The following is a 26,504-nucleotide window of genomic DNA, read 5'->3' as shown; positions in this document are numbered from 1 at the left end:
AGGTCTGTTTGCTGCAACACGTTAAAAAGCAGCCCTGCCCCGTGAGGCACAGGCAGAGCAGCTCCAGCCCTGCACCTCCGGGCCAGGGAGAGATCACACACAAAAATAGATTAACCCTTTTCCAAGTGAATTCATCTTCAAAAATAGGCTATAAAAGTGCAAAACTAGGAAAACAAAAATCTAGATTATGTACATATGGCTCAGCTTATGAACAGGAAAACAGGTCAATAGTGTACAATTTCCTGATACACAGCACTTCATTCCATTGCCAGTTTACAGAGACATTAAAACCAGTCCCATTTACAGGAACCAAGACAACTGGAACATCTCAAGTTGCATAATGAAAAAACAAGAGTTTGTAGGTTTTGCTATTTTACATGTGCTGTAAGAGGGAAGAGAGAAAAACAAACAGTGCAAAATATTTAATTGTTTTGTTTTACTAAAATATATGGAAGTCAAAGCCAGGTACAGAAGAATTAACTCTTAACTACAACTTCATGAGAAAAAACGAGGAAGGCAAGTTAAAATATGCAACAGTTCTGCTTTACTGGCTGGTAACTGGCCATCTTCCCTTTACAAAAATTAAACTGCATGTGCATTAGAAAAAACTCTTGTTGTCTTCACAAAAAAATAAAAAGGAGATACTCTCCCATTTACAGGCTATTTCTCACTCATGTTAAACACCCAGCAGATGCTAAAACTTGACATCAAGAAGCTTCCAAGCACAGTCAAGCAGGCTCCACCACAGCCACATCCCTTTTGCAGTCTGCAGAACCCAAATTCATATTTCAAGGCTCTCACTGAGACTTTACAGCTTTGGACAAAGGTGCAAAGGAGTTTTTTTTTCTTGAAATGTGACTGTGTGGAGCTTAGTACAGAACCAAACATTTGCAACATGGAGATTATTATTGTTTCTCAAGCAAGTCCAGGGATTTTCTGTTTGGATGGTGGCAGAGGTGTTTTTAAGAGGCTTCTCTGAAGAACGGCAACCAGTGCCAAGAGAAGAATCCAGCCACATTTCAGGAAATCCAAAATGTCAAGTATTGCCTCATGCTTGCATTTAAAAGCGTGCTGGAAAGAGCCCCAGGGCAGCAGAGGCTCCAGCACGGCCTGGTCCTCCCCAGCCAAGGCAGAGCAGTGTCAGCACCGTTGCTTTAACGTTCACAACATTTATAAACCGGACACTTGCAGACAGTTTATTTGGAACTTTTAAAAAACTAACATAGTTCAACAGGAAAAAAAACCAACAGAGGAGAAACTTTCACTTTTATGAAAAAGGAGCATTACGCCAACAGGATTTTCAACTTCAATATTTACAGGTTACCTGAGGTGCAAGGATATATATTCTTTCCAAGAGAAACTCTTCAGCAGCGCTCAAGTATGTAAAAATAGAACTCCTACCTAATATTTGGTCAATTAATTCTAATGAAAAATACTCAAAAGTCAAGGTCAAGATATACATTCTCCACACACCTTCATAACCCAACTGTTTAGACTACCTTTGTATGGCTATTTGGTACAAAACGTTAAAAGAACCAATATTATAAAACTGTAGTGTTTCTATATACAGTACAATCACAGCTTAGTTCAGTAGCTTTCACCTCTTCTCTTCCTCAGGGGATGAACTGCAGGTACAACTCCATGGAATATGCACTTGTGTCCTTAGACCTGCAGGGGGAAAAGAGGAATAATATAAATGTGTGGTACACAGCTCTAAAATACAGCTCAGTTTTTGCTGTGAGGAGTGTCTTTAAAATAAAGGGAATTCCTCCCAAGTCCATGCTAAAGAACTGATACTTCCATGGAAGTCTGGATTGCCAGCTTTTATCTGGCAAATAAAGTCTACTTTGGAAGATGCTCAGCCCCAATGAGAATCTCAGGCATGCAATCAAGCTAACAACACCACCAGACACACCTATGCTTAGGAGGACAGTAAGAGCAGCAAGATTAGAAGAATACAAAGAAATAGAAGTGTTTTAAAAGCTGTCAGCTCAATGTCAGACAGCTCTGCTCCCAAAATCTTTCCATAAAATCATTTGTGCTGGCCCAGGTGCTACAGCATTCCAGGAATACTCCTTAAGTATTCCCCTTGAAAGGGAAATGCTCTGTAGCTCCGGGTTAGAAAAAGGCACACAAATTTATTTATTTCCAGTCCTGCAGAGCACTTCTGTCCTGAGCAGTGAAGGCACAAGGGTGTTGAGGTCTCAGATCCAGCTGCAGCACTGAGGAGATGAACTCACAGCACCAGGTCCAGCCTTCACCTGACCTCCTTCCCTAGGAGGGCACACCCACCCTCCCTCTGCTGAACAGGGAAAACCCTGTGGGATACCTCTGGATCCCAGGGAGAAGCTGCCCAGGAGCTGCCAGGAAGGGCTCCCTTCCCTCTGGACCCAGAGCTGGGGTCTGAGGAGCCCTGAGTGCTCAGCAGGGGCACAATGGGCAGGGGCTGCACCCTCAGGAGGGCCCAACCACCAACCCCAGCACCCACAACTGTGCCCCAGGCACCTCCTCTCACTTCTGCTCCTCCACCCTCGAGGACTGACTGAACTTGGACTTCCTGGCTTTCACTGAACACTTCCCACTGGAATTATAACTAATTAATGTATTTATGTAGTGCTACTCTGCCATTTCTCTTCAAAAAGGAGCATCCTGTACCTATCAAAGAAGCCATTACCACTACTCCAAACAATCAGCGCTGCCACCCCAGTAACTGGTGACTTTAAAAGGAGGAAATTTTTATCTTTCCAGGCTCAGACTTTCCCAAGCTCTCCTCATGCTGTGCAGGAACCTTTGATGCCATCAGCAGCCCGTGCAACATGAAAGGAGCAATTAGCTCAGAAGGTTTGTGTACCGTTCTGGAGTGATTCAGTTCTTCTTGTCACTGGGTCTGAAGGGTGTGTTCCCCACAAAGGGCTCGTAACTTCTCTTCTGCAGCAGGTTGCTGGGCAAGTGTTGGTATGACACTGATCTCTTTCCTGGAAAAGAAGTCATTAAGGGTGTTAGCATTATTTCCTGCTCCTCTCAGGTGCACATCAGCATCCAGAATCCAAAATACCTTGGCAAATCATCTCACAATCAGGCCTCAAAAATCTAGATGTTGCTATTATACGAAATTCACCATCCAGAATAAATACAAGGAGAATTAAAAAATAATTTAACAACTTTGTGGTAAGTTTTATCCAAGTGATGTCCAGCTCCAAATTTTACTCATTTTATTTGCATGAGAGAAATGTCTTTGCTTAACTCATCCCACAGCAGATGCCCTACCCAAGAAGGTCTAGGTGCTGCACCCTTAATGCCTAATTCAGTTCCTGTATTTGTTTGAAAACTGAATTTTCCAATGAGTATTTAAGAGGCAAACTGGGGTACTTCACTGCTGCCATTGAGGATTACATGGACCTCGTGACACTTTAAGGAGTGTCAATACTCACTGACTTGCAGCCCTTTGTTAAGCAATTTTCAGTCTAGTGTACAGGTAGTTTTGTGTTTATCTGAGAGCATTAATTCACATTTATAGATGTGAAATCAATGCCTGTTCCATATTAAGTCTTACTAGCTTAGGCAAGCAGTCAAAAACACTTCATAAAATTAAGGCAAAAAGTCCAGAATCATTACTCCCACAGGATCCAAAAAGCCCAACTGCCATCCATATTCCATCAAAGCTTCCAGTGCAGCATTGAAAAAACACTCCTGATCTTTAATTAAATTAAAATGGCACAGCCAAATTAATATTTCAACAGAATCCACGGAGCCATTGGAGTGTGTCACGAGCAATTGTCTTTAATTTGCAGCCTCTGCCAAATCAATCAGCCAACAGGTTATCCCTGATAACATGTTGCCATTGCAAAGGCAACTAATTTGAGAATAACACAAACTGAGTGGTTTCAGAATGTTTCTGTCTCTTCAGGGCAACACGGGATGGCAAAGCTTACAAGCAATAAGGGAAGGCATCATGCTTTAATCAAGTTTGCCAAGTGGAACATATTCTCCTGACAACTTGATCCAGCATTTAACATGCGACAGAACACGTTCAGGGCACCACAGGGATGTTGCCACAAGGCACACGGGCCCTCAGAAAAAGGTTTTGGCATCGTGGATTAGAAAATCAGCAGGGTTCAAGAGGAAGAGAGGGCAGAAAGCTGCAGGTCTGCACCTGCACAGCTCTGCAGATGGTATCACACAGCTGAAGTCTAGAGAAACTGCTGTGTTTCACATTTTTAACGAAAAGTAAAAGAATTTAAAGAAACTTTTATCTCTGCTCTCCACACACAATAAATTTCTGACACTGAGAGAGGTTGCTTGGCTGTTACCCTGAATCCTTCTCAATAACTATGAAGGTTTAGGTTGGGTACTTCTAAGCAAATTGGTTGAAAATCAAGGAATTACCCTTACAAACCTACATCTTCTAGCCCAGGGCTTTTATGGAAGTTGCCAGGAACACCCAGCAGAGGGGGGATTGTTTCAGAGCCTTTCCAACCCAGGTAACAGCCATAAAAAGTTGCTTTTCTCTCCCTGAGCCGGGACAGGCAAGGAACAATGAAATCCTCATTTCCATGACAACAATGCTGTCAAATTAGCTGCAGCCACAGTTCTGAGGCTCTAAATAACAAAACCAGCCCAAAGTTCCTGACTGCAGGGCAGTGTCTCCAGGCTGGCACCAGGGAAAGGAAGCAAAGCCCAGCCTGAGACTCCTCTGGCACAGGTGGAGCTTCCCAAAGGAGAACCAGGTGGATTCCAGGGAAGTCACTGTTTAGAAGCAGAGCTGCTCCTGCAGCAGGCTCCCCTGGCTCACGCTGCTGACACCTCCCCACACACTCACTGATCCCTCTCACATCACCAGGACAGCAACTTGTGTGTTCCTGGCCACCCCTGTGCAGAACCCAGTGCCCACGGTGCATTTCTCACAGCAGTTCAGGCTCCTCAGCCAAAGCCCTGCACCAAAGCAGGAATTCACCCCATTTCCTCACCACTCAGTGAGACTCAGCTGTGGAGCTTTTCCTTCTCCACTCCCTGCCCAGCCTGGGCACACAACTGTGACACCTTCCCTCACCTTCCCCATAACCCACCAGGAAAGCCTGCATAGTTATATATAAACATAAATTATTTATTTGTGATATATTTTTGAAGCCCACAACCTTAAAACAAGCAAACCAGAACAGAGTGAGCAAATACTTTTTTTTTTGCCTCATAACTAAATGTGGATTCAGAATCTGCAGTTTGCTGACCTGAGGGAACACACCCCTGCTTGTTACCATCCCAGACTAGTTCAGAAGAGCAACTTTACTGCTTCCAGAGAAAGGGAGCATTCAGAGTTCAGGAACTTCACAGACTTTCAGACTGCACAGCCCACACAGGCTATTCATTTTTATAATGGGATCTTCGTCTCAAAATTCAAAGTCCTGTATTTGTAGCTAAGTCCATGCTGAGCTCAGCTTCAAGTCATAAATACCACCTTCTACAAATAGTCAGACAACTGCTTAAATATCACCCAGCACCTTTTAATCTTGGCCTCCTGCTGACTTTTTGAAAATGTTGACCACGGACAAAACACAAAAAGCATGTATTTTGTACAAGTACCAAGTTCTCCCAATACATCACAAATCATTTATCTCTGCTAGGCCCAGAAGTTTCCACAGAGCATTGCTACACCATAATTAGAAAAGCAGAAATCTGTTGTCTTGATTTAACAAAGTATTCTGTTCCTACTCGAAATTGAACATTAAAAAAAAAAAAACCCATTGAAGAGCAGAAGTCTAAAATTTACATCAGTTTTATAATCTGCAATACATCCTTTTCTGTTCTTGAAGGGAACAATTGTCCATGGCAGGTTTTTTGGGGTTTTTTTTTTGGGTAAGTTTTATTAATATTCCAGAAGGTCCAAGACTTCTGGCACATTAAGCAGAAAGTCTCATTCCATATCCTGGATTAGTCAACATGTCTGGAGTGGTCTGATGAGCAAACAATACATGTTTCCCATCAGAAACCCATGGCAGAGGGGAAGGGGGAACTTGAGGAACTTCAGACCCCTCTTTAAAATTCAGCCCTTCCACGCCTAATTCCCCAAGCCAGGAGTTTGCTGAACCTGGATGTTAAGTTTAAAATCCAAGCACTGGCTGAACTTGGTACAGCTGCATTTTCAATGCTTCAAGGTGGGCACACACTCATTTATATCCCATTCCCCTCCCTGTGCAGTGGTGTGAGAGGAGGAAGGGAGAGGAAGGAGGGACTGTACCTTCTCCAGTCGAGCTGGTGACTTGGCCATTGCTGGATCCACAAGAACCATAAAGTGATCCAGAGCTGTATGGCTCATAGGGTTTGAGAGCAGTCAATCCATTGGGAGGATCAGCATCATCTGCACTGAGGAGCCCTTGTTTGGTTGGCAGAACAGAGGATGTGGGTTTGGTGCGAGGGTATTCCTGAGGTAGCAGATTTGCATATCTGTTTGCAACGTGAAATCTGCTCATTTCATATCTCCTGTAATTAGCCAGAGGAGAGTCCAGGTGCTCCACAGCTACCACGGAGGGTTTCATCCGTTTGGAAGAGCTTTCTCCATAGTCCAGACTTGCATTGCTCCCAGATTTACTACAGAGATAGTCTCTCCCTCGCTGGCAAGCCCAGCCAGGTTCACTGAGGTGAGACTCCAGAACCCCATTCATGCTGCTGCTCACCAGACCAGACTGAGTCACCGGGGCACCCAGAACTTTGATTTTATAGTCAGATTTCTTTACTCTGTCCAGTACTGGAGAGATCCTGAAACTGGAGTGCACTTCTTCTTGCTGAGGTTGTCTGTAGTTGTTTGCCTGAGCTCCAATGTTACTTTGCTGTTTATGAAACTTGAGGTTACTCGGGGCCGTACTGCTCGGCTCGCTCACGGAGAAGAGAGGGGCTTTGTTCTGAGGAGGGGCACACTGCTTGGCTTTCCCTGTCTGCAGTGGCTTTTGCTGTGGGTTTGTGGAAGCCTTGTTTTTATTGGGATGGAGAGGCAGAGGAGGCACATCCTTGCCCAGCAGGGCCGGGGGGCAGCCTGTGCGCCGGGCCTTGGCCACAGCCTTGTTCCTGTAGCCGTTCTTGTTAACGGTGTCAGGGTTGTACTTGTGCATCAGCCTCTGGTGCATCATGAGGACCTCGGGGTAAAATGTCCTGTAGGTACAGAAGGGGCAGGTGCTGGGGGCCAGCAGGCCTCTGCTTGCAATCACTGAACACTCCTGGGAAGTCTTACTGGTTAAGTCCAAGGGCTGCTCGTGACAGTCCACGACAGGTCTGCGTTTGTAGCTCTCAGTGCATTCTTGCATATTGTTCACATTTTTCCCACCAATAAAAGCACAGATGTACTGGACATCATCTTCCTCGGACGCCACAGAAGCCTTTCTCTCTCTTTTAGGCTGAGCTTCCTTGGTTTCCTTCTCAGCCTTTAGTTTCTCGGGGTAAGGAGCAGGCACGTTCTCAGGTACTTGATTCAAACTGCTACAAACAGAACCTTTGTTCGATTCCCTGGAATTGTTCTTTACTTTTAAAAAGACTGTGCTGCCCATTGCATTGCTCAAGGACAGAATTTCCTTTTGCTGCTTGGCAGGTGGGCAGCTCTCAGCATCTTTGGCACCATCAAAAAGCCTCTTCAGATTTTTGGTTTCTGGAGCAGCATCAGCAGCCAGCAACAGCGCCGTCTCCTGACCCCGCAGGGAACCTTTGCTGTCACCCTTCCCATCAGCTGCACTGTCACCATGCCTGTCCTTGTGGTGTCTCTCTAAATGATACCTCAGGGAAGTTTTCTGGGCTGCTGCATACTCACAGAATTCACATTTGTACGGCTTTTCACCTGCAACACAAATTTATCAGTAAACCACTCTGAGATTTGAAGTCTTGATTGCAAACACAAGGGAACACTGTGGACCCAAACACTAAAACTGATTTTTCTCTCCCCTTCCACACACTCCTAAGTCCCAAACTCAAGGAAAACATTTAAACAACAGTATCTTAATGGTTTTACTAACTACAGTGACATCTTCTGGCTGTGCTGGGATGTTGCCGCTGTGGATGGAGATGGGAGCTGACAACGTGTTTGGCAGAGACAAGAAAGGAGTGGAACTCTGAGTCAACCCCAACACGCTGCAGCCCCTGATCATCCCACAAGTGCCCTATTCCCAACACAAACAGGGCAGCTCAGCTGCAAACAGAGCTGCCCCCCCAAGAACACACAGGCAGCAGCAGGAAGGGTTTGTCTGGCTATGCAAAACAAGGAGCTGAGTTGAAAAAGAGACTCAGCTTTTCCCCAGGTAGCAGCAGCTGGCAGACAACCAACTTCACACCTGAGAAATTGGCTGGTTGTTAAATTAAAACCAAACCCTAAACTTTTGCTATACCACTAAATGTAGAAAAAATTAAAACTTTGAAATACATGGTTTTAACAATACTTAATACAATTAGAATTATTTTAAACCACTTCTATTTATGTAAATAATTCAAATAGATTTTAGTTGCAATTATTTAATTTTGTTTAGAATTAGAGAAAACTTTGTTCATAACATCAGCAATTTTTGAAGGCAGTTTCTGTTTTTCAAAAGCAAAATCAAGCATTCTATCCAAGTGGATTCAGCAGATTTCCCTCCCCTCCCCAAAAGGAGTAGCTCCCATTTACCTGTATGAGTTCTGAGATGAATATTGAGGTAATAATTGGAGCGAAAATACTTTCCACAGTAGCTGCATTCTCTGGAGGTCCCAAGGGTTTTAACTTTTGTTCTTTCCAAACTGTCTTCATTTTTATCTTTGGGAAAAAATACAGGCATATTATGAAGAGCAAATGCAAATTTGCAGTCTTGTTAAAAACTGTTTTTTTTATGACAAACATAAAATTCTGAACTGCAGTCAAACTCTACACTCTGCAAGTAACTTTTGCTGTGTTTTGCTGCACTAAGTAACAAGACCACAAGAGTTAAAGAGATTTCTGTCCACAACACTGTGGTCTGTGATAGTGACCAAGGAGCCCAGAGAACAAACAAAATTTCAAAGAAGATTCAAAGAAGAAGAAGAAAAAAGTTCTCTTTATTGCCCTACAGAACCTTGATGGAGAATGGCCCATCTCAAATACTCACACAGGTTGTAACTGCATTTTATTGAAGGAGAAGTTTGAATTAGTACAAGGGGGATGATTCAGACTAAAAACCTGCTCTGTGCACTACAGCCAGACACAGAAAGGTGGGGAGAGAAGGCAAATATGCCTTTTCTTTTAAATTAATTCTAGTAATTGTATTGTTTATGTGCTAATCAATGGAATGTCTGTAGAGCGACACTCCTTAGATTTGACGAGGCCAATTTCCTACAAGCTCCTTAGATTTGATGAGTATTTTATTATGGAGTGAGCAAGTGCCAGGGTGTCCCAGTGGTGCCCTGGGTATTCCAGGAATAAATCCAGGGATGCCCAAGCAGTTCCACTCCAGTGCAGAGGCAGGAGGTGCCAGAGGAGGGCGGCAGGGACAGCAGAATGGCAGAGAATTCACCCAACCACCACCAGCAGCCACAGCGACTGCGCTGCAGCTCCACTGAAAATCCAGACTGCTCCACTCAAGAGCCAAGGCAGGGCTGACTGGAAACCTCGGGAGGAAGGAGACCTTCGGCGTGACTAACAAGTCGGATCTATAATAGACTTGAAAGAGTTCTTTGAGGCTCCTGCCTGCTGGAAAGTGTCTCTCCTGGAAATGCTGCATGGCTCAGCCCTGGTGAGTTAAACAAACATCTCGTGTCTCCAGAGGTGTGACTCAGCAGCTCACACCAGAATCTGCTCTGCTTTAGGATAAGGCGCTGAGGAACAAACTGAGCAACTTCACATTAGGTAATCATTTCATTCCTCTGTTCCTGCAGGCAAAATAAAGGGCTGCACATTACCAGAAATGGCCAAGTCAGGCCTGTGTGGGTGCCAGGACATTCTGTACGCCGTGTCTTGCCCTGAGATTATGCAAGTGTCTGTTCTTTAAAGCCGGCTGGGAGCATGTCACACACAGAACGGCAGATTAGCTGCAGACGTTCTGCCAGGCCTTTTGTCCCCTGACATGCAATCTTTTTCAATTAAGGAATCATTCAGTATCACTTGCTTTTCTAAGACACTGTGACATGCAGAATTAATCCTGGGTAATGTACAGATGGAGTCCGTCCACGCTGTCAGCAATCCTTCCAGGCAGAGGAGTTAAATATACACCTCTCTTACATACAGGTCCACATTTATTACAGCCTGTGGCCTTACACAAATGACTCAAACATGCTGGTTCTGACATTCAGGCTTTCAAATTACTGTTCAAAACAAACACTGAACTTGCAGTTAGACAGAAAAAAGTTGTAAATTATTCTTTACTTCTCAGAGCCTCAAAAACTGCTGGTGTTGAGCACTGAACATTTTTTGCCCTTATGAGATAAAGGGGGGGAAGAAAGTGAAACTGGAATTATTTCTCATTAAATACTCTTAGTAAAAACATGTGCTGAATGAGAAGGGATATGGAACAGTCCAAAGCATCCAGTAAAGTTAGAGATAAGGGGTGAGTAAACAGTGACTTTTTCCGACTGTTAAACTCATTGCTACGAAATTGACTTCAATGATTACAGTAACTGCAAGAAGCCCCAACACAACTTCAAAGACCTCAAAATGGCAGCATCCAAACCTTCCTTATGCTCTCATTTTACTCTGTTCCCTTTCCCCCACCATAACATTCCCTATCTAGTTTTTTAACATTTCCTATCACGTTCTGAAAAGATAACGGAAAAGCACGACGCATTCTTTGGCTCTAAGGAGTTCCTAAAGAACTCCCAGTAACAGCCACTTCAGACTGAAGTGCTCCCCGTGCTACTCACCTAAATTAATTGTTTCTGGAAGGCCATCTTCAGAGCCATCCTCAGAGCCTCCCTCCATCCTCTCTGCTGCCCCGTTCTCCTCCAGGTTCCCAATGATGTCGGCACAGTAGGTCCTGGCAGCAGTGGAAGTCTCCCCATCGCCCCGCCGGTCCCTCTTGTGCACTCTGGAGTGAAGGACCAGCTGGTGGTACGTCCTGAAGGCTTTCCCACACTCAGAGCAGTGGGTTGGCTTCTCTTTGTTCTGGGATGATTTAGAATCCATCTCCATAGAAGGCACTTCACCAGCGGGATGTTTCAGTTTGTCCTGGGTTAAGTTACCATTCCCTGTGAAACTGCTGTTTTTATTTACCTTTGACTTCCCTGTAGTTTCAGCCTGGCTACCTTTATTTGCATTCCAAATTTCACAGAGTTCTTCTTTATCTGAAGATGACTCATCGTTGTCTGTACTTCCTTCTTGCCCTGGCTCTTTAATCTGCCCGTGGCCAACTGCAATTTTACCTTTGGTAGCCAGCTGCCATGCTTGATACGTGGTGAAAGGATCCAGCTCAGCAATCCACTTTGCAAGCTTCTGCAGTTTGTCCTTTTCTGGAACTGAATTTGGTCTTAAATTCAAGAATTGAAAAAACTCCTGGTTTTGAGATGTTTCTTCTGCATTGACTTCAGCAGTCACTTGGGGGCTTTCACCGTTGGGAACTGATTCTTTGGTATGCACTTTACTGTGCTCAATTAGAGTCTCTTTATTGTGAAATAGGAAACCACAAACCATACAGATTTTGTAAGGTGACGTTACATTTTCAGTTACGTGCTCCTGCACCACCTCATTTATTGTTATGGGGCCTTCAGAACCTTGCTGATGCTTGTTTCTAGAACCAGGTTTTCCAGTGTGCGTTCTCATGTGATTTTTGAGGAACCAGGGCTCTTTAAATCTTCGCCCACAAACATTACACCAATACGTGAAAGAATCTTTATGCTTTTTCATGTGCGCCTCAATGTCAAAAGCTTTATCAAACGTTTGCCCACAAACTTTGCAGCTCAGTTCCTCGCTGTCCTGCTCGTTGCTGGGTGAAGGTGAGCTGGTTCTTACCTGACACTTATCCAGAGGGCTGAGATACTCAGCCTCCACCCTGAGCACGGCGGGCTCGCACAGCGTGGGCCTGTGCTCAGTTAACACGTGCTTCCCCAGCTCCTCGGGGTGCTTGAAAGTCTCGTCACAGAACATGCAGTCCAGGGGCATGCAGCCCTCGGCCTGCAGCAGGAACTTCTCCTGCAGGCTTTTGTAGGAGATGGTGTTGGTTCCTTTGATGGTCATGGAGGCATCGCTGGTCTCCATCTGGGCTCCCACGGCGCTGGCTATTCCCTCGGGTCCGTCCATGTATGCCAGGAGAGGCTGCGTGGGCATCTTTCCTCCCTTCTGCTCCCTTTTACATCTCTTAATGGCAGCCTGCACTTCTCTGGGGGTGCTCCCTGATCACTGTAAGGACACTTGTAGAGTTCTCCAACATGTGCTCCAAAGTTTGCTCAGCTGGAAAACCTCTGCCAGGAAAACGATTTTTAATTTTTTTCTTTCCACCGGCAGAAAATTGTTTCGTCTTCAGCTTTATGTGCTTTCACACATCCCAGCAAAAGAATCCAAAGATTCACTCAGTGACAGGATGAGGTTTCTTTTGGATGGTTTCTTCAGATTTTTCAAGTCTACAGATACAGTCAGTTGCACTTAGCTTTGTTGCACAAACTTTTCAAATAGTTGCATTGGGTAAAACACACTCAAGGCCAAGTTCAGTGCCACAAAGAAACTCCAGCACCTGGGAAAGAGAGAAAAGAGTTAGTCAGACCTTTCAAAAGAGAAGTATTGTTTCCCAAATAATGAAAATATTAGGGCTGAGAAGCATCAAGTGCTTTAGAAGAAAGCATATGTTTAAGAGTCAACTTTTCTACCTGCCACAGTTAAAACAGTTTGGTTTTACAAACAACTGTTATTTAACTGTTTACAACTGTTATTTCTTTGCAAGACTTTGTCTGTCCTTTCTAAACGTGCACTTACCCAGTTACATAATGCTGCTGAAACCATATTTCAGTGCACTCCTGAACTCAGAACAATGCAGCAGCCCAAGTAACCTTTCCTTGAACCTGTAAAACCACAGCAGAACTTCACTTGTTTGTCCTCTAAAGGCTGTTAGGCAAAAGGCTTTTCTTTTTTCTTTTTTTTTTTTTTTTAAGACCAGATAGCTTGGCATCAGCTTTTATAGTTCTGGTACACAGGGAGTGTCAGCACAAATCTTTGTATTAAGAACCATTCACCAGGTCCCACTACTCAAAGCTTTCCCTATCACCCACAAATTTACAATGTCTGTGACAATTCTGGGCTGGTAAAGTAAGAACATCTCAACATTTTGTATTAACTAATAATACTGTTTCTTGAACAGTATTTAAATCTAGTGTTTAAATCATCCAAGAGGCCAATTATTACATTATGAAAACAAAATTATTCTATTTTTGAAGCGCCACAAAACAGAAAATTAGTTATTGATTATCCTCACAAAGGAAGGTTTAAGATTCCAAAAGATTAAATAGAATTATAATATAGTTAATCACAACTCCAATTTAAATCTGTAAGTCTGAGTTATAATGCCTGCTAGCAGAAACTCACGGGCCACCACTTGGGGCTGACAAATTATAGTTTTGTGGAGTGCAAGACTCCAGCTGATGAAATTCTGGGTAAAGTCTAGCAAACTAATACAGGACTAACATAAACTGCAGAAGAATTGTTCTGAGACATTTCCAAATAAAGTAATAACTAATGAAAAGAATTCATTCAAAATCTGACTCAAACTTTGGCAAATTACTTCCCAAGAGCCAGCTGGCCAGTGACCACATGACTTGAACTTATATACCCCAAAATACATGATGCTCTATAACTCCTAGAGCAGAAAACAGCATGGACACAGTTGGGGTTTAAAATTCACCTCAATTTCCACCTCTGCCTTGCTTTCATATGGAAAAAAAGGAAGCATTTTGTTTTATTTGACCCAAAGAAAGGACAATAATTCAATCACAGCCCTGCAATAGCTCAGGCTGCCAGCTTTCCACTATAAAGATGATTATCAGTTGATTCTCAGCTATTTCTGATCAGAGCTGGTTGGACAGAAAAAGTGGTCTCAAGCCATTAAATCTTAAACCATTTCAGCAGAAATCAGCCCAGGCAAGAGAAGCAGCTGGGGAAGGAAACCTCAGCACACACTGGCAGGAGTCACGGATCCAACATCTCCAACACTTCATCCACTTCCTGCAGCCTTGCCCTGAGAACACTCCTTGCTTTTAATTTGAAAAGTCAGCACCTCCTTTCCCATCATGCAGACCACAAGATCCTGGGGCCTAATGAACGTGGGTAAAAATAGAAAATAAAACACCACCACACCAGAACGCCAGAAACAGGAGAAAATTATTGTTGCCAGCTGTTTGTTTTTCATTTTTTGCTGTTTCTCCGAAGTTTAAAGTCTTTTCACTGCCTAGTCCTCTAACCCAGGTTTACACAATCAGCACAATTAATATCAAGAATTGTATAGTGTTTTTTATCCTAAACTGTTTCTGGCCTGGGCCAAAGACTTATCCCAAGTTAAGACACAAATGCAGGATCTTGCAGGGTAAGGTGGAGTGTAAGAGGGACCAGATCACTGCTGATGGCGACAGAAGCTGCATTTTCTGCAGCCAAAGTCTCTTTTCTAACTACGCCCTTTATCCCCATTTTCAGTTTCATCACTGCCATGATTAACACTTCCTCTCTGCAGAATGAATCAAAACCCTCCTGTAACAGGCAGGTTCACTTCAGTGCGGGGTGACACTTCTGCTTCTACTGCAGCCTTTGCCTTTCTCCGCTCCCCACTCAGCCCAGACCTCCCCTCACCCCCTACAGGCAGGTGAAGGAGCCAGAACCAAAGTTTGAAGCTCAAGTATTCAAAAAACTTTTTCCCTTTTGTAAAACATCAGGAGAAAACATATCAAAGGCTGCTGGTTAGCATGTTTTATGCTTCATGTTTCAACTTGCCTTTTTGTTTTATTTCTACTGGAGTTTTAAAAGGTATTTTTTACCCAACATGCTACAGCAAAGCTCAGTGAGCATCTGCCTGAAAATAACTTAAGTTTCAAATTTCAAAAAACAATCCAGGCAAGATTGAAAAAGTGGAACAAACTTAAGAGTTGAGTGCATTTGCTTTCAGAACCACAGGGAAGTGCTCTGCAGGAAGAAGTGTAAAAATCCTGCTAGAGAGAGGCCAGAGGCATCCTGGGGCACGAAGGCAAATCCAAAGGGCAGTGCCTGCAGTCCCAACGTGAACTGCTGGGACTCAGCAGCCACCACTTCCTTGCTCATGTCTACAAACAGAAAAAGCCAATTAAGGTTTGTTACACTCCCACTTTGGGGCACTACAGCAAACACACGATAGAGCAACAAGAACTAAGTCACTGGAGAAAGGAAACAGATGAGAAGCAGCAAAATCCAGCCTCAGTGCCCTGTTCTTCGTGGCATTCTGGGGTGAGGGGGGGAGAAGAGAGCTCCTTTTAACATGGCACCACACATGGCCCTACCCAAACCCAGCCTAGGATAAAACCAGGATTTTTTAGAATTCCAGTGAAAGGCAAAGATCACATCTAGAGAATGCCCCAGGTTGATCATGGGTGGGTGAAAATCCCACCTCCATCAATCAATAACATCTCCTCTGATAAGTCTTTGGAAACAGGGCTGCTTCAATCCCATCTCAGCTGTCTGGCAAACAAAACCTGTCCTCACAACCACACAAACACAGAGTGTACAACCAACACCTGAGTCACAACAGGAGTTCCACAGGAGCCTGGGACCAATTCTGGTAGCTATCAATGGGTTTGAAGCCCTTTGGAGACTTCATCAGAGCACTCTGCAGCCTCCACCAAGCTGTGCTGGCTGCTCAGCACTCACTGCTTTTCATGAAGGCTCTGAACAGTCCTAAGAACCAGCCACAGCTCATCCTCTAGGCAGCACTGCAAACAGAGCAAGATATTCCTGTTTCAGGAATCTGAAATGCCTCTTTGCAGCTCTTGCTCTTGGATACACAGGAGAGAGCAGCCACAGGCTGGGAAAAAACTGCAGGTAGCATTTCTGAAGGAAAGTGCAGCTACAACTAGACAAGAATGTATTTAAACTGAGAAGAAGAGAGAATACAAGTACTGGAGCCAGGAGGTGAGTTAGAAAGCTCAAGGCTTATTCTGTATCTGGTGATTACACACTTCACTCTGATTAGATCCATGCCTTTTACAAGCAGGCAGGGTTTTATGCTCTCGCTGTTCAGACAAGCCAACACATGCCACAACTACAACCCAAATATCCCCACCAGGATTTTATCCATTAGTAACAAACCTCTCTTCCTACTGAAGATAATATGTCTTGGATTTGAGGACCAAAAACGCTGATTAATTACATTCCTGTTATTCAAAACCCTGGAGGAGCAGGAAAACTGTCCAGAGTTGCCTCAATTCTGTCGCTTCCTTAGAAAAGTGGACAACCTGCAACACTGTGACTGTGGCTGAAGGTCTGTGCAGGAGTTCAGCAAATAAAATACAGTACCTGCATTTCTTGTGCCTTCTTTCACTTTCAAAAGACAAAAGGACACACCAGTATCAGAGATACTGAGTAAAGGAACAGAACAAAACAGGAAATCCTTCCTTCCAACAGCTGAAAAGTGATAAACTTGCTACAGATGAACTCAAGGTTGAAAATAAAAAATGACTTATCCCCCTGACAGAGCAAGGCAAGAAGTTCCACTTGTGAATTCCCTGCCCATCTGCAACAACCAGGGCCTGTCCCTCCTGCCCAGCCCAGGGCCCACAGCTTCCAGGGGCTGCCCTGAGGGCAGTGAGCAGGGCAGGAGGAGCCTGCACAGCTCCCCTGGACTTTTCCTGGAGTCACCAATCCACCTCAGTTCCAGGGTGCCACCTACTGCACTTGATGCAACTAGAAATATATTTCAGCTGAGAAGAACGAATAAAACGACTGGAAAAGTTTTAGCCTGAACATTTAGCACACTTCAGCTCACAAGTGAGTCATCCCTGGCTGAGTATTTCAGCAGGTTCACAGCGATACCCATTATATTTATAAACACCACAAAACACCCATAAAGATTCCACTGGACAGATGAGAACATCTTGTTTTCATTGCACTTGCCACACAACCTAAGAACCACACCAAAACCCTGCTGCATATAAATGGATTATTAAAACAGAGAAAAGTTTAATTAAGTGCCTGTAGAGAAATTTAATTTATTTTTATTAAATTGCACAACCCAAGACAACATATTACATAGTCTTGAAGATTTCTTTGGGAAATGACCTATCAGGAGTAATTTTATTGCATTTCTACTTCCTGCATTTCAAAATTTCCATGAATATGTAACAAGAACTCTAGACACACCTTTCAGAGAATAGCACAGTCTAACCATTGAATTTCCCATTTTAAACACATTACAGAGGCACCGGGAAGAAAAGTTGCAGGGCAAGTTTCAGGAAAAACAGCTATTCTTTGCTAATTCAGTGCTGCAAAACTATTGTTAAACTGTTAAAAGTGACCTGGAACAATTACAGAAGTCAAAGGAGTTGCTGCAACACTTTCTGAAAAAGAGAAGTGAGAAAACTTGAAGAGTTACAACCAAATCCAGGACACTGAGGTTACTTTTCTTCTCTGGCAGATAAAAACTCAGACGCAACTACCTCAACAAACCCAGATTCTTAAATTCAAGGCCAGCAGCAAAATGATCACTGCTTAGCTGACCAGCTTCTTCCAGCTGCTGCAAATCAACCACCTTATTTTTTACTGGACCTACTGAACTTGAGAAACTTACATGCAACTCTCATTTCCACTTAAAAAAAACCCTACAGTTTTCCTCATGTTTCAAGAAGTTTCAGGATATTAAGAGTCATTTTACATGAACTGTTCTTTCCTCTTGGTGTGTTTATGCCCCAGAACAGATTGCTGGTAAATAGATTTTACACTGCTGATTGCTTATTGGAAATTACAAGTTTAACACCTTTTTTTAACTTCCAATTTCAAAGATTTACTGTAGCTGTTCCAGTCCTTCCTAAGGACCACAGATACAACAAACCAGTTAACATCACTTTTAACACCACCTCACTGGGACCACAAATAAAAACTAGCTGATGTATGTTATCTGTTTTATCTGGGCACAGCTGTGTTCAGGTGTAACACTGATCACAGGCAGAGCAACTCCTGCATAAATAAATACACCTTCAAATCCTCAACTAAAACTTGAGCTGAGGCTGAACTTAAAACTTATTTAGGACGTTTTTTAACATACATATATATCACTGCATAAAGCTAAGGCAGCTGCACCACACCTACAAAGTTAAGCACTAATAGCACCCTAAAATAGTTCCTAACAATATTAGGGAGCTCCAGATTTTGGGATGCCCCTCCAGTGTCCGGGCTGAGTGTGGCTCTGCATGAGCCACCAGAGACCCCAGCTCCGTGCTGGGAGCAGCTCTGGTGTACCCTGGCATCCCTAAGCTCCCACACTTAGTCAGAAAGCAAAGCCAAGTGTCATTGTGAGGTTCTCACTCACCAAGTGTCCCAAAAGGTGAGTCAGATTTCCAAAGTCCACGGTGGAACCTGGGGTTTGTGTCTGCAGGTAGCAGGGGTTTATGGCAGCCACAGGACTTCCTCCGTGCGCTTCGGCAGAAGCGTGTGTCACACTCGGGGCAGGAGGGGCTTTCCTCGCCAGGCACAAGTGCCTCTGCTACCCCTGACACAGGGATAGTCCCTGACTTTAGGGAAGATGCTGCCGTGTTTGCTCCACAGACCATGACCTTATTTCTCAAAGAATACAAGTGTCCATTGCCCACGACTCCAGTGACAAAGTTATTTAAGTCAGCCCAGATAAAACCTGACTTTGCAGAGCAGCACAGAAGCCAAGAATTATTCCTCATTACTGGGCATTCTGCTGCTTTCTAGGGAGGGAAAGAACTACTCCCATCTTTAACAGTAGATCATTTCACACAGCTTCCCAGAGTACTCTGTGTTAGTGGAGGAGCACGTGAGTGATCCCAGTGCTGCCTGTCTCCACACCGAGCCTTTTATACCGACTGTGCAAGCACAAAACTGTTTTTTATACTTTGTTAACAGTTCAGCCTGATAAAGAACTAACACGAGCACTTGTAAAGGAAATGGAGATTCAGGGGGAGGAAGGGGAGGAAGAGAGTTGTTTGTTTCAGTTGCAGGAAAGATCAAAACGAAGATGTTCAGGTTGAAAAGAGAACATAAAAGATGACCCTAAACTGGAATTTCCACTCCCTCCATCTGCAAATTTAAGTCCCCCTCCTTAGTCTTCATCCTTCAGGCTTGAAGATTTCAAAGTTACCCTAAACTTAAACTCTTTCATGGCTTATCCTTTTTATCCCCTCTAAGAGACGCTCAGTTATAGTTCCTTCTAACACCACCACAGAGATTTCCAACACAGTGACCCTAAAACAATTCACAAAAACACAACCAGAGTGAGACATACACAGAATTCGAGACTGTTATTATCCAAGCATTTCTGCACACACACTTCAGAAAGATCTTGTATTGAAAGCCCTTTTGCAGTCAGATAAAACAGACACACAGGCGAGTCATTTTCCCCCCGAAGCCTCGCAAACAGGATTTTAATCACCAGTGGAAAATAACTCATAGTTAATAATGAACAATATTAGGAAAACTCCCTCCCCCCATCTCAGACATCTATACTAATAAAAACAAAGGATATCCTCTTTCTCTAAAAAACCTTTTCCTGTAGAGTCCCTTTTTCTTGAAGGCTATATGTCTACCAGGGGCTTGGAAGAGGATGGATGAGCTGAGTGTGTCTCCTCAGAGAGCTGAATGCCTCTTCTATCAAAGGATGTAATTAGGCCTTTTAAAGCAGGCAACGTATAAGCTTGCAGCATTCTGCACATGTTTTTCCTCCACTGAGCAAGAGCAAATATAAAAGAGACTAATTCTTGGCATTAAAGGAGGAAGCACTACAAGTAAGTATTGACTTTTAAAATTCAGAAGGACTGCTCAAACTGCCAGATTTTTTTCCTTTTTCCCGGTGATGAGAAGAAAATTTCTCAGGAGCCACAAAACCCAAGTGTACTTTAGACAACAGGAGTGGCCAATACCTGTTGTAGAAGAGCTGAAAGATACAAGAATAATCCTATCTTAAATAAGTCTGGGACACATTTCACCACTGCTGTAGGATGATGCAACTTCATTAAATCAAGAAGTTACATGCACTTAAACTGGCAATGACCCCTTACCTTACAAAACAGTTTATTGTTCTCTCCACAGCAGGTAAAGGCTCTCGGTGGAATGAGTGATACATTTTTATTGTTGAGTCAGTCTCACCTTACACAGGCTGCCTTGTATGTTTAGGCTTGGTTTTCATTTAAAAGAAGGTACTTTCAGAGACCTTAAAAGCAAATTTGGCTTTTTTACTTCTTGGCAGAGGGATATAAGGTCTCTCCAACAGCCACAACTACAAAGAAGTGGTAAATTCAGTTTACCAAATTAGACTTAATTCCTTATTACTCAAGAGCCAGGAGTTCCTCTGTAGCAATTACAGGCAAGTTGCATCCCTTTGGGCAGCATAGGTGAAATAACAGGAAAAGGGATTATTTTACTACTCCTGTATTTGAGAGAAGTGGTCACTTGCAAGGAGTTGCCTTTGTTAAGGCCATTAATGTGCCCTAGTGCTCTCACCTGGATTCAAGTGTGAACCCAGCTCCCACCCAGCACAGCTCTAACTGCTGCCCCTTGGAAGGAGCAGAGCAGTAGCTGATCCCTGTCCTCTGCAGGGCACTTGGAAGTTGTCACTCTCCCACACAACCACAATGAGGTGCTTGCAAAAGGCAGTCTTGAAAGATGGAAGAAGGTACAGAGTCCAGGGAAAAGACATTTACCTGTAGTCCAGTCACCCCTGGAGCAGCATCTGAAGGTACTAAAATAGAAAAGTGATAGAAACAAACACTTTCAAAAGCTGCCTCCCTTCTCCCATGCAGGTGGGAGATCTCCCAGAGACTGATGGGGACTTTTTAACTCCCCAGTGGGCTGCAGGGGTTTGATGTACCCAACAGCCTGGGCTGCACAGGGCCAAGCTGGCCTGCAAAGCAAAGGCACCATCTGCAAGGAACTGAGCTTTCTAACAGGCAACTTCAGACCCCAATTTTACCAGTGTAAGAACAAAACAGTTAAAAACATACAAGAAAGGTGAACAGAAAGTGGGGCCTCTCTGGGCCTCCTTTACATCCATCTTCCCTACACTGTAGCAAACATCAGTGCTTGCTGTAAACCTAAGCAAATCTAATTTGCTTTTTCCTGAGTACCAAAGGAGGAAGGCTGAGAGAACCCCCTGGATTTCACCCACCCAGTTCTCTGCTATCACAATAAAGTGCAGGCACAACACAAAGGCCTCAGTTTCCCTGATGCAGCTCAATCAGAGCACGCTGCACTCCCTTTATTACAGTGAGAAATGCAAGTGTACCTATTGCGCATAAACAAACTCAGACTTTGATACTTTTAGTTACATAAAATCTGCAGCACATAGAAAAGCACCATCCAGTCAATTATTCACTTCTGCTTGGATGGTTTTCTGCTCCAGTCTTGAAGTCACTCTGATTTCCCTGCATATTCTACCCACATTTCCTCTTGTACTTTCTTTTGAAATCCTCAAGGCAGCCTGATAAGCAATTCCATCTCATTGTGTTTCCAAACACGTATGTCACCTATATTTTTAATTTCAAACTCATTTTTCCCAGCATGTACACTGCTCTACTTTGAAACTGCTAAGTCTGCTCTTATCACACCGCTTTAAAAAAAAAAAAAAAAAAAAGGAGGAAGAATCAAGAGTGCTAGATTTATGATAAGCCATAAACTATGCTCTGACCAAAGTCATATGATTATAACAGTAGAAGTTTTTATGTATTTTTCCCATTGACATAAACCCACGTTTGGCATAAACAAGCTTCATCAGCAACAAAAGGAGATTATTTGGCAATTTCACTGAAGGAAAAAAAAAAAGTTGATTTCTAAAAGCAAATTCTTTAGAGAGAGCAACTTTCTGTTTGGAAGCACATAAAAACCTAAGTAAATTTAGGCCGAAAAAAGCTTTTTTAATCCTAAAATACAACATGTGTTGAGAATCTTACATAGCTTGGTCATATCCTTTTCCTTACTTTTGTATTCAGTTGCAAATCTCTTGTGGAATGAGTCACATCTCTCTCAGAGCACGCATACAGTAGTCAGCAGAATCCCCTCAGCGCATTCATGCACCAGGAAGAAAAACTTTTTCCTAAAGTCACCTTAGAAAGGCAGGGGGGGTGATCAGAAATGCCCCAAAGTCAGTTAAAAGTTAAAAGCAATGTGCAAATCATGCCGGTATGAGATGTGGGAAGGCTCTGAGGGGGGTTGGAAATGCAGAGTGTCCCCAGCGAGAGCTGAGCTGGCACATGGCAGCCCTGCTGCAACCCAAAGGCTCGTCCTGCTATATTTAAAGACAATACCTCAACAGTGAAGTATTACAACATTTAAAGTGAGATAAATAAGCATAAGACACAGGCAAATATCCTTGGTTATTTAATCATCCTGAAAGCAGCGTGGAAGTGTGAGGCTGAGTTCAAAGGTCAAACTCTTCTTTCAGCTTCTTGCAAAGAAAAGAAAGCTCAGCCCATTTTACCTTGGGGAAAGGGGGGCTGCTCTTTCCATATGCCAGCATTTCATAACACAGGAAAGAGGGAGGGTATTTACATATACACTGCATGGAATCTTTTCCTAGGACAATGCATTCCAAATCAAGATTCAGGTTAGAAAGAGCTGGGACAACAGAAAGTCCCAAAGAACAAAGGGAAGTTAAAATTTACTTAACGTTTCCCCAGAGCTTCTTAATTGCAAACTCTCAGATTTTTTTTTTTGTAACTAAAAGTTTACTGTAATCACTGGATTGAAAGTCTAAGTGAAAGCCACAGTTCCCTTTTAAAATAATTTCCCCCTGTTACAGTAATAACTTAGCACTTTGTATAAAATATGGTATTAATCTATCAGCATAGCTCTAAATGAAAATGCAGTGGTAAGAGGAGGTATTTCTGAAGGTTAGAATAAGTGCTCAAAAAGGAATTTTTGTGATCTAATGAAAGGGGAAACCAGAATCAAGTAGCCTTTTGTGTAAGACAGTCTGATAAAAAGGTGCTAAAGTTTATTATCTTCCTCTCTTTTCCAGCCCCTACCCTAAATCTTGCTCTCCCCACGCCTCCACCAAAACAAAGCAAAACCAAAAAACATTATTCACTTAAAGAGGAAAAGAAAGAAATCCTCTAATGCAAAGCCTGGAAGCCATTCTCTAAAGACTACTTAATATGAAACTTTGTTTACAAGACACCAATATAGCCTCCCCACCACACTCAAAACCAGAAAACATCCTCTTATTTAAAGAAATGCTTTTTCTATTTTGATCAACAAGGACGTCGGTATTCATTTTTATTTTAAATTCGGCCCCAACAGTGCCATATGAATGTTTTAAACTCATCTATGATATGCACTGTTTGAGAATGTTTAAACAAAGGAAGTAGGAAAAGCCTTAAAATACACAGCAAAACTTAATGGCTTCAATTTTTAAATATAGCCTGATTGCAGCATGGCAAAATTATTCTCTTATGCTCACAGTCAGCCTTCAGAAAGAATAAGTGCAGTCAGTGGAGTAATTTGTCCCACTGGAAATTCTGTATAAAACATCTACCTAAAATAAACAAGGCTTCGCAGCAAGAATCGTCAGTTGCCATTAAGGACACACCTTAAAGTTCTTACCACACAGTAACTAAACAAGTACAAACTAGTGGGGACTGTTTGCTACTTTTGTCTTAAAAGTTAATGAGATCAATTCGCTGCTCAGTATCAGATCCTCAGATCATTTTCTGCAAAATGCAGCAGACAAACAACCCCCAAAACACGAACATCCAGGCTTTGAGTGGCTGATGTGTTATCAGCAAGCCTGAGCTTCTCGCGAAGGGAAATACAAAAATTCACATTTAAACCTGACACCACGTAATAGTAAAAGGTAAAACGCTGAACTGCTCAGAATCTGGAGCTCTGGTACTGGAAGGCAGCTGTTGTTCCCCTGCCTTTTCTTTTGTTGTGCTTAATCTCATGTCAAGTCATTCAACCAACTCCAAAGCGATGAAGACATAATTGAACAACCTTAACTAAAAACTGATCTACTGTTCCCCAACTGCCATATATGCTGTTTAAAGATTAAAAAAGGCTAACTTATGAAAAACAATCCACAGAATTTAAATCAGCAACTCTGCTGCATGCAGAAGAGTTGCTTGGCTGAAGGCCAAGCCAATCAATAATCACTGTAATAGCCACGGTTCTAAAGTTATTTGTTTTTCATATTCACCACCCTGAAAAACTTAAAAGGCAAAACTTGAAAACTCAGATGCTGATTTCAGGAAAGAGCCTATAGAGATCGAAAATCCAAGTATTATGCTCAGCATGACGAGATTCCTCACTAGAAAAAAACACGCTGCAGAACGATCAGTGATCACAAAGCCACATTCCTGCTACAGATCTTAAAATATTGACTCAGTTACAGAACTAGTAAAGGGGAAGAAAAAAAAAACCCTCCTCCACCCTCGCCCTCTTCCCTCCCCCTCTGCCAAAGAATGCAGTTTATCCTACTTATTTGCAACTGTCCTTTTCTATTATCCAAGGAAAGGCTGAAACCTCAGTGTGGACATCCCAAATTAAAGTCTTAGTCGTATTCCCAAACCTCCAGTTAAGAGGAGCTCCTAAGAGCAATAAAACATGGCGTTAAAGCATTTGCAAGCCATTGTCATAGGCCTGTGCTCTGCTACCTTTGCAGCCCCAGCACCAGCCCCCACCAAGCATGGAAGCGTTGGTCAGCAAGTCAATGCCTGCTATTCAACTTGTAGTTAGGCGTTTTATTTCTGTGTCTTCCAGATCATATCACTCCTGCATTTCACGGCCTAATAAAATGTGAAGAATGATATGCTCCCTTCTCTCCCCCCCTCCCTGCATCTGAAACTGCGTTATTTCCCTCTCCTCTTTTTCACACATTCTTACAAAAACTTCCCTTTTCACATACTTCTATAAGAAAATATTTCACTGCAGCTATACTTCAGTTCCTATTTCTATTTTCGATTTTCACTAGATTCTTCTGCTCCTGCCTCCCCCTCAAACCCACTGGTAGAAACTGATGTAGTTTTAAACCTCTCAAGGTCATTTCAAAAATGGAAAAAAAAAAAAAGTTGCCTTAAAAAAAAACTCTTTAAATACACAACCCCCCCTAAACTAAACCCTTTTCACATTCAAACGCCTTTCATCAGCAGATCAATAACCCAACAGAAAGATTTTTGTTCCCCACCACTTCAAAACTATTACACTTCAATTCAAATACTTACTGGGAGTCACACAGCACATTTTATGGGATGGCTCATTAGAGAACATACAGACCTTACTGTGGGTGCAGGTTTTCTGTGCGGGAGACAAACAAACAAACAAAAAAAGCCTCACACCCCAAAACAGAAAGTCCAGGGGGCATCACGGAACAGGAATGAAATCCAATCTCTGGATATTCTAGAATTTTATTGTCCTCGCCTGGCAACCTCTTTTGTTGCTTAAGAAGTCAGTTGAGGCTTATTTATTTATTTTCTAAACTTCCTATTCCCCTTTAAAAAAAAAAAAAAAAAGAACCACGATGCTAAAGAAATGATCGGGAATGGTTTGGTCTTTGAAAGACAAAGGTAAATGAAACAAAAACTGGCAAAACGGATCAATAAACTTTTCATTAACAACCCCCCCTCCGCCCCATGAGCCACTTACTACAAATCCTTCTTCCAGGAACATCTTTGACTCACAAAGAAATAGTCTCTTGTCGCCGCACACCCCCACCCCGGCCGAGAGCGGCCCCCGGGCCCGGCCCGGCGCCTCGGGGGGGCCCAGCGACCCCCCAGGTGTTGGATGGCAGCGCGGCCCCGTCCGGGGGCGGCAGGGGAGGGGGCGGCGGCGCGGCGGCGGCGGCAACGCGGGGCCAGCGCGAACTTTGGGGTGGGAGGGAGCTGGGGAAGGGCTCCGGCCGCGCCGCCGCTCCGCCCGCCCCGCGTGGGGAGGGGGCGCCGGGAGGGGCCGCTACCTGCGGCCGCGGGCGGGGCCGGCATGGCCACACACACCTGGACCTTCCTCCGCCCCCCCGGCCCCGCACCGCCCTTCCTCCTCCTGCCGGCCCCCGCGGCCGCCGGGACAGCGCGGGGACGGGGGGGGGCTCCGAGCTCCGCTTTCAACCGGGGGGGGGGGTGCGCCCCAACCCCTTCAGACATGCCGGCGGCAGCGGCCCCCCCGAGCTCACTCGCACAACCGGCCCCTCACGGCAGAGGCCGCCCGAGGGACGGGGCTGCGCCTGCCGCAGGTGCCCCCGGAGGGGCGGGGAAGGTGAGGAGGGGGAGGAAGGGGCCCGGAGCCCCCGGCAGGTGCCCCCCAGCCCTGCCTCACCTGAGCAGAGGCGCCGCGGGGCAGCGGCCGCGCCGCGCTCGGGGCACTGTTTGTAAACGGCTCCGCGGCAGCTGTTGCTCGGGCAGCCCCGGGCCACGCCCCTCCATCTTGACAC

At 43.9% G+C, this 26,504-nt stretch overlaps 1 protein-coding gene across 4 annotated transcripts; it reads right to left on the bottom strand.

Annotated features, from left to right (window-relative positions):
• Nucleotides 1-1,249: 1,249 nt before the first annotated feature.
• On the bottom strand, nt 1,250-26,504 carry ZNF217 (zinc finger protein 217). Of its 4 annotated transcripts, none has more exons than XM_050982113.1 (7): nt 26,390-26,487; nt 12,878-12,963; nt 10,837-12,638; nt 8,636-8,761; nt 6,233-7,816; nt 2,852-2,975; nt 1,250-1,668 (listed from the first exon to the last, which is right to left on the bottom strand). In XM_050982113.1, exons 3-6 carry the CDS (start codon nt 12,233-12,235, stop codon nt 2,866-2,868), a joined length of 3,219 nt encoding a protein of 1,072 aa, XP_050838070.1. In that variant the 5' UTR covers nt 12,236-12,638; nt 12,878-12,963; nt 26,390-26,487; the 3' UTR covers nt 1,250-1,668; nt 2,852-2,865. The 4 variants fall into 4 exon arrangements, with proteins under 4 accessions (XP_050838070.1, XP_018772962.1, XP_050838069.1 ...); XM_018917417.3 differs by lacking the exon at nt 26,390-26,487 and adding an exon at nt 25,724-25,822; XM_050982112.1 differs by lacking the exon at nt 12,878-12,963 and having other exon boundaries at nt 26,390-26,504.

The sequence above is a fragment of the Serinus canaria genome, chromosome 20 (genome assembly GCF_022539315.1).
Source record: "Serinus canaria isolate serCan28SL12 chromosome 20, serCan2020, whole genome shotgun sequence".
Classification (NCBI taxonomy): Eukaryota; Metazoa; Chordata; class Aves; order Passeriformes; family Fringillidae; genus Serinus; species Serinus canaria.
This window is presented reverse-complemented; position numbering and strand designations above follow the sequence as displayed.